At 37.8% G+C, this 8,537-nt stretch overlaps 1 protein-coding gene across 1 annotated transcript; it reads left to right on the forward strand.

Moving 5' to 3' along the window:
* Positions 1-2,806: 2,806 nt before the first annotated feature.
* LOC145481446 (uncharacterized) lies at positions 2,807-8,486 on the forward strand. Its single transcript, XM_081459939.1, has 6 exons — positions 2,807-3,432; positions 3,905-3,930; positions 5,780-5,900; positions 6,147-6,191; positions 6,832-6,963; positions 7,487-8,486. The coding sequence occupies exons 1-6, from the start codon at positions 3,295-3,297 to the stop codon at positions 7,676-7,678; spliced, it is 654 nt and encodes a 217-aa protein (XP_081316065.1). The 5' UTR covers positions 2,807-3,294; the 3' UTR covers positions 7,679-8,486.
* Positions 8,487-8,537: the final 51 nt, after the last annotated feature.

The raw sequence follows: 8,537 nt of genomic DNA on the forward strand, positions 1-8,537 counted from the left end.
CATCCAAGAAAATCCATTCCAGATCTCATCAGCCAACGATATAACTTTGTTCCAGATCCTCTCGGCCAACCATGTCATTCCATTCCAGACCCCAGTAGCCATTGCCACCGTAATGCCATAACATTTGTTCTGTGCACCTGTCACCATTGCCCATGAAAAGTTCCAAACCCTTGCGATCAATCCAGGAGACCTGGGTCTGAATGATTCGAAGTCCTGACACGTGGCTTTTCGGGGATATTTAGGACATCCTTTGAACTTGTGCATCTGCCAATAGATTTGACAAGAGATTTCTAAAACCGTCTTCCATATAGACAGGAGCCATAATCGCTCCTGATATAGACCAATGTTTATAGTTTGCTAGGTGTGAAAGTTATATTAAAAGCTCTCCGGCACACAGATTACTTATTCTTACCTGAGAACTTCTTCCCAAAGCTTGTCAACAAATATGAGACTTACTAAATTTTCACGACAGAGAAATATATCAACCTCATTTCGCAAAGATGAACGTTCAATACCTTGCCATGTTCGGGTGAGCTGTTGATATCTGCCGAGCCTATGTTCTCAGTGAATTCGAAAACCAATTCCATGTCCAGTCTGATGGAATTGATTTCCATCTTAACCACGTAATCCTGTAACAAGAAAATAGTAATATTAGCATACTATTGGAGAAGCGGGAGGGGGGAGGGGGGAGGAGGGGGGATTTCCTGGTCCTGCAAATGACGTTTCTCTTTTATCGGGTTTCAAGTGACCGCCATGATCATTGTGATGGTCTCTCTTTTCGCTGTACGGTAAATTGGAGAAATTTATGCGGAAGACCAGTGTCGATTCTTGTAGGAGCTTATGTCGGTTTGTGTAGCATTCAGCGACTAGGAGTATTTCTACTTTTGCAAGGATGGGATAATAATCCATCGCAAGGTTACCCTCGGCCCAGCATTAAATTTTTATACACCAGGATGGAGTGAGGCACCGTGGCAGTAAATTGTCTCGCCCTGGGGTCGGAGCTCGGACCAATAGATACGGAGTCCAGCGCAATCAAAATTCGGTGGACAACATAACGCGCCGCGCAACAACAACAACAACAACAAAATTAACAACAACAACAACAACAACAGCAATTGCAACTGGCCAAACAAACAGAGAACAATGCAGTATGGCCTTGCGCCAGGTTTTTACAAATATACCCACCTCATTAATCCAGCTTCCAGTGATGGTCGTACCATGGATAAAATCCTTGAAGAAGAAATCCTGTTTCTCAACAGATTGTGGAGTTTCTGTGAAGATGAATTTACATTAATTGTCTCATTATGCATCTCGGTTAAAACAAAGAAGCTTTTTCACTTGAAGGAGTAGTTTAAAAGGCCAGAATAAAGAAAACAAAAGGAAGCGTGAGTACTGTACTAAACAATTGTTTGTCCACTAACAAACAAATGGAAAGAACAGAGCAACGGTTTCAAAAAAATACAGTGGCGTTGAGCTGGGAGTGAACTTAAATGCAACCGTTTAAGCGCGCGCTTTACAGAGAAAAAACGGAAGAACGCTCGTGCGCAAGTTCCCACGTGAAGATTTCCATGACAACCATAGTTGTTTATGTTTTCTAAAAAGTGAAAAAAACTTTTGTCTGTTAACTTTCCCCAGAATGAAGAGCACACTTCTCGTTTTTAAAGACTGTGGTGAATTGTTTCTTTCGCATTCAGCGGATAACAACTACATGATTTGTTTAGAAACACGAGTATCAATAATGGGAAAAACGCTTGTTGTTAGAGTGTAGGGTAAAGTTTTAGAGCGACAAAAAAGAAAAAAAGAAAAAAAGAAAACATGAATAGAAATGAAACGCATTAAAGCTAAGACTTACCGTCTCGTTTTCCAGAGTGCGTAAGATACGCTAAAAACAAGAAAAATGTCAGCGCCGAAAGTGGAAATATCACCTTCATGCTTGCCAACAAAACTTCTTTTTTCTCACGATGAACTCACAACTTGCTCGTTCCGTGAAAAAGAGCGAAGTGAAAAACGACGTCACAGTGACTGTCTTATGACGCAGCGCGCGCGGAACATTCTGACTCCTTCCCAGATTACTTCAACGAAGTCAGTTCAGTTTGTAGTCATTTTCTGAAACCATTTTGTTTATTTAGACAGAAAATGTCCTTACATGTAGAGGTCCTTCGCTCATTTGACCGAAAGTCGCGATGAGGGAAACACATCAGGCTTTTCAGTCTACTTCTGTCTATACAACAACGCTTGTTCTATACACGTGTAGGTTTTTGGCATTAGCCTTCAAGCATCATTTTGCGGAGAAATTGGAAAACTAGAAATTAAAACAGTATTGTTCATATCTTTGTTCTTTTAGCCGTTCAGTAATGAATTATCTTAGTCGCGTCGCATCTAGGCTCGACAGCATCGTTGAATAGCCGAGCGCAAAATATTTGTGTTTTAAGGTAAATTTTGGAAAACAGATGCGAAGACGGAAAGGATAGGGGAATCCAGGGCGAGATATTGTGGAGTGGGCCGGACCAAAAGACTACGTTTGAACTAGGTCAAAAGCAACTTAAAATATTAATGGCCAAAGCGAATTAATTTTTTTTTTAAATTCAATGTTGTGTGCGTTTGTCCTGACGAATTGTATCTGTTGTTATAGTGATGTTTACTATTTACTTACTGGTGTCAAAACTCATTCACCTTGGCTATTAAACCAATGATTTTCATGGAAATGGAGAAGAACTTGTTCTATTGTTAGTCTGTTTTTCTATGCGCCGATTCACTTACAAGATTTCTCTTGACAAGAAAGTTAGCGTTTGAAATTGCAGTTATATTATAAATAGGGGTGAAAGAATTTTCTAGCCACGCCCACAAAACATTATCATGGTACACTCTAGGGGTTGTTTTCGAACTTTCCGACGAGCACCCCCGTCCCTTTTATATGGGATTCCACCCGGGTGGCAATGGTGTCCTGATCTGACAGTTCTGCTTTGTGCGTAATCCGACTTAAACATAGCCTGTTTACCTACGCCTATAATTCTAGACCGCTCTGTTGTGTAGGACAAAACCGGGTTTGAGTAGCGTAACAAACAAAAATAACTGAAAGAAAGAAGGAAAGAAAGGTCGTGGATCATTCGGGGATAGAAGCTGGAATGTCAGTTCCGATTTGAATTAATCGCGTGCAAGGATCTGTATACGTAATCAGAAAATTCCCCCTCAGTCAAAGGAAAAGAAGCTAAAAGAGGTTTCGCTGCGCTAGTCTGTGTCAGCGCGCCACATTCGATTCCACATGCGAGCCTGCGATCAGTGAAGCCGCTGATTATGGCGGCTCTTGGGGAGCAGTTTTGTTTATCTCTAAATTTCAGCTCGGAAAAGCTTGGTCCAGATGTTCTTTGGTATAATCCACCACAGCAGTATAAACTACGCTGCAATGGCGACACAGGATTAAAAGTTTTATCGGTATGTCCCCATATCTAGTAATAGTAAATTATGCATAACATCCAATTAAGGTCTACAAATCGGTATCTCCTAGAGTCATCAACAGATGAGCTCAAGTAATTAAGATCTTCTCAATAGCATTTCACCCGGTTTAGCTGGAAAAACCATGAATTCTGATAACGAGAAAATTTAAGGCCAAAGTCAAAGAGGGTTGAAAGTGACGCTTACGTACTAGACAACGTTGTAGAATAAACTTGTTCCTTCAGTTGATAATATTTGACTTATTTAAGAAGCTTTAAAAGGTAGAGCTGAGTTTCTCTTTGCTTGGTTCTTGGTATAATATTCCTATGAAGATCAAAATTTGCATGGTTATAATACTTTTGAGTTTGCTCAAAATTAAAGATTGGATAAATGGAGCAGTAGCTAGGCATGCCAATCCAAGTTTGCTGAATTTCCATAATACATCATATTAAAATGGTGTCCTTCTTTTCAGAAAGGACAAACAGATTTTTGGAAGAGGTTTGTTTTAAAAAATTGTTTATAATAAGCATCATAAATTATCGAAGTGAAACACTTTAAGAATTATTTCTTTTTATTGCTCTATCTTAAGGTTTGTGCCAAAATATTTTTATGTACACTGCAGTTAATGCTTTTTTGGGAGCAATTACAGAATACCCGGCCACTTCATTTACATGTGCCAGTGTGCTTTCAAGAACGAGGTATATAACAATAGTTGCTATTCTTATTCAATGAGATGCTAATAAGTGGCCGGGTATTCTGTAGTTTAGCCCTTTTTTGTTCTCTGACTTGGGTTTGCAAAGCATCTAGCATACCATTGTAGTCTTTCACATACACTGGCATCCTTAGCTTAAAAAGGTTGACCTTGGAGCTCAAAGCTTTGGTCTAGAATGTGCAAAGAATTTGTCTTGTGGTCTAAGTTTCATGGTAATGAATTGTCGAAAGTGGCACACTTAATCAAAGGTACAGATAATTTGCAACAGTTTCTTCTTAAGGTTACTCTAAACCTTCGTGGGGCTACTTTTTCCAAATTTTCTTTTTTCCAACCAAATTAAAGTTCATTATTCAAGGTAACATTTCCAAAAAATGAAAATAACATATTAAAATGTCCGTGAGTTATTGCGAAAAAGAGGTTTTTTAACAAAAGTTAATAAACCGTCAAGGTGTCATAATCCCCAAAAGGCATGGACTCCTCAGCGACCTTTTCGTGGCAAATGACTTAATCCAGAGATCCTATATCAAATACTTTCAATTTGAGATTTCATGTCGGTCAAGAATGCCTTTTTGTAATCACACTTCGGCAATTGCTCTTAAGTTTCTTTTTGTCTTGTTGCACATCGCTTTTCTCCGTTTTGCCCTTTATTGTTGACCACCGGCCTAAAACATATGCACCTAAAACGTGACTGTAACACTATCGCTTTATCACGAAGCTCAACTTTCCTTACTCTGAACACTAGGGGTTCTGTTATTTCATTGGCTGGCGGCATTTTGAGTTGACATGTCCCTCTGAGAAGGCATGACATGTTTATAAATCTTTACAAGGCGAAAACTTGCACTCGTTTTTTGAGAGAATCCCTCCTCTTTAAATGAATTAATAGGGTATTTAGAATCGACAGTTTTCCTTGAAATTTGGCCAGAACATTCACTGATAGATATGGAACAAAAATGTGTCAGTGAATTCTCTTATTTCAAATACTTTTCTTGTGGCGGTCTCTAACGCAACATGTTATGCGAATTTTTTGATAGTGGAACTTGACAGATCTATAAAAAGATAACCAATAGAAATGAAAGAAAATGCTGACATACTTTGAGAGATTGATGCTTTGTGATTAACACTGCACAGTTATTTTGCATCAACGACTGCATTTGATACCCAATTAATTCGCCGGAATTTCAGTCGGTCGTTTTGGCGTTAACGGCTTTTGCCACCTTAGGAAAGCAGTCATCAAAAAAGAATATAATTTTATCGAATTCTACATTTTATAACCTTTCTATTGATATATAGTTTGTGGGGGTTTCCTTCAAAACAGTGCGCATACGAATTTTTTTCTGGAGGACACCTGCGAAGGTTTGAAGTAACCTTAATGAAGTGGGATGCTAAATGGATGTGACACAAGAATGCGATGCTAAGTGGACACTAGGTGGATGTTGTGCTAAGTGGGTTACCAGCAATTTTCTCTACAGAGTTAGGCTTCTTTCTAGAGTTAGAAAGTGGCATTGGCAGGATGCCATCTATTCCGAAAGCATTATTTCACAATAATATCAGACTGTTAATTGTAAGCCTTAGGACATTTTCAGTGTTCCGAAATTCCCGAAATAAGGTAACTGACTCTTATTTTATCTAAATTAGAACTTACTACAGCCCAGAAATCATTAAAGACAATGGGCATTTGCTTCATCTTGTGGTCAAACAGACAAATAGCATCATAGAGACATCGTTTGAACTAACAGCTGTGAACCAGTTTGATCAGGTTAGTCAATGGCATCTGGATCTCTGAATCACAACTGAAGTTATCTCTTCATCACGTATACCAAAACCACTCATGATTTTAGAAAAAGTTCTGTTTGAAATCCATGATCACTGACCATCTTCTCTTTCCTGAATAGCAAACCTAATTTTATACAGGGGCAAGCTGTCACTTCTTTCACAACCTCATTCTACCAGCTGTATTGAGTCTTAATTGTGAGATTTAGTAGTATGATGTTTATATCTGCAGGCTGGTATAATGATAAGAGTAGATGGTGATCATTGGATAAAGACAGTAAGTATTACCTGCTGATGCTGCGTAAGACATTGTTTTATGGTTATGTGAATCACATTTACTAGTCCTTTTCAAGCATTGTAAAATAACCCTGACTTTAATCTTTTATAAGGAATAGAAACCTTTGCAACATATCTGGGAAATTTTTGTAAAACTGTAAATGTTAGGAATGTCTCTGTGTCTCTGTCCTTATTTGCAGCCTTCCATAAAATTTCCTATAGAAAATAAACCAAATTGAAGGGTCTATTATAAGATAGCAAGTGTTTGCAACTTAGTTGGTCAGATTTAGAAGTGTTGTTGCTGTTTAAATTAAAATAGGGTAGTGGTAGTCAGGAGCAAACATTGTAAGATAATGGTTTGACACTGACTATTTTTTGATGTTTCATTAAAGACGTTTTGGCTGGTGCTTGAGCACTCGTCAGTTGAAATATTAATGTTAGTAAGCATGATTCAAAGAGCAGCACGTCAAATGTGCACTGAAGAAAATTCTGTGTGAAGTTTCAGGGAAACGTAGCACAAGACTTATGCAGGTTCCAAAGACTTGTAGACTTCTGGTGATGTGGTCATTTCCAGATTGTGGATCCTTTATTGACTTTGACGCTGTTGTTGTTGTTTATTTTCATATTTCCAAACTTGGAAGGGTTTAGAGTATGTTGATGGAGCATGTTTCATGAGTTGTGTAGTGACAAACTACTGGAGTGACTGGTCAACACAGGCCTGGAACAACAACAAATTGGCAATTAGAATTCACAAGATACAAGATGATTATGTGGTAAGCTGGAACATGACATGATGTTTTATGGCAATTTGCATATGTTTGTTGTTAAGCTGAGAAGGCAATTTAGGCTAGCCTAATGCAATCCTGTACATGTGTATTGAGATGCTAGCTATATACTACATAGTAGCACTACTGGAGAGGTTTAAGTTTTCAAAGTGCAAATTATCGTCAGGTATCTTGGTTAATGAAAGCAAAGAATTGAGGGGTCAGATTGAGGGGTTGGTAAGAGACAGAGGACTTATTGTGTAATTCCATTTTCTGTTACATGACACTCCCTATTCTTTGTCCCTGCTGGGACATAAGGCCATATAAATAATTGCTGCATAAGTCAGCATGGAATTTGCTTCTCCCTGCAGACAGTGCCCTAGAGGTTTGTCAGCCTATCCCCAGAGTTTTAAAGTTTGAATTTATTTAGATGCCTATGTCATTTATTGACCAGGCTTAGTCTCCACTGATTTTCACAATTAAATCCTGTGTGCACTGGAAAATTATCAAACATTTTTTCTTTCTGTAATAGATTGAGAGTAAATTACCAAACGGAAGCTCTGATGAATGGAAATTTGTTCGAATTTGTCATCTGGACTCCAGAGGGAACGCAGTGAAGATTGGACTGTACTGTTGTTCTCCTACTAAAGAGGGAATGAGTGTGGTGTTCGATCAATTAAGCATTCAACATTCCGATGGCTCATATAGTCACAAAGCTTCTTAGAAATTAAATCATTTTGAACTTTAGATATAATAAAATTGATTTTGATTTTTCACAATCCTCAAGGTATGTTAATACATTCATACTCAAATTTAGAATTGAAAAAAAAAATCACTTTATATGCAGTTGACACAGGGTTAGATTGATGGGGGCTGGGTGGGGGCAAAAATTGGACTTGAGCACAAAACTTTTACTTTTATATCATGCTATTGAAAATACCCCATTGACAAGAATTCATCCCCTGCCCCCAATATTTATTATCTCCATGTTTTTCAAGCTTAGAAATCAAGCATCATGTATATAAATTATATTTACCAGTTAGAATGGGACTCATAAAATTCCTGGAATTTGCCTTCAGAAACAAAATCTAAATTTTTTTAATTAAAACCAAACAGAATATACAATTTGTGGAAGATCATTGTTTTGACTTGTTGAGGATTTAACATTTTTTTCTTTGTCGTATTACTTGTTGCAAACTGAGTACATTTACTTCTGACAATATGATCACAAGATGACATTTACCATTTTTAATTTTTTCCCTTACTTGATGTTTGATCCTAGTAAGTCTAGTAATATGTAGCCTGTGGTGGCTGCACACAGACGTGTCACAAAATCCCTGGTATGGTCTGTCCACCAGCCCTATACTGGTGGTTTAGACTGTCTGCGACGCAGGCTAAGCAATACAACGTTTTTTCAAAACAAAGCAAAACATTGTAATTACTTTGTGTCCTAATTCACACTTACATTATACATGCATTTTTGATAACTGGTATATATAGCTGAAATTATAAAGAATTTGTTATGTATTATTTATTCAACTTTAGGAAACTTCAAACAAATAAAGCACATCAGAAAACAAATG

Source organism: Orbicella franksi, chromosome 3 (genome assembly GCF_964199315.1).
Source record: "Orbicella franksi chromosome 3, jaOrbFran1.1, whole genome shotgun sequence".
Classification (NCBI taxonomy): Eukaryota; Metazoa; Cnidaria; class Anthozoa; order Scleractinia; family Merulinidae; genus Orbicella; species Orbicella franksi.

Excerpts from the sequence above, each read along its gene's own strand:
- LOC145481446 (XM_081459939.1), top strand. The coding sequence starts at position 3,295 with ATGGCGGCTCTTGGGGAGCAGTTTTGTTTATCTCTAAATTTCAGCTCG. Across the intron at positions 3,931-5,779 it reads CAAACAGATTTTTGGAAGAG|AACTTACTACAGCCCAGAAA; the intron begins GTTTGTTTTAAA and ends TATCTAAATTAG. Across the intron at positions 5,901-6,146 it reads CTGTGAACCAGTTTGATCAG|GCTGGTATAATGATAAGAGT; the intron begins GTTAGTCAATGG and ends TTATATCTGCAG.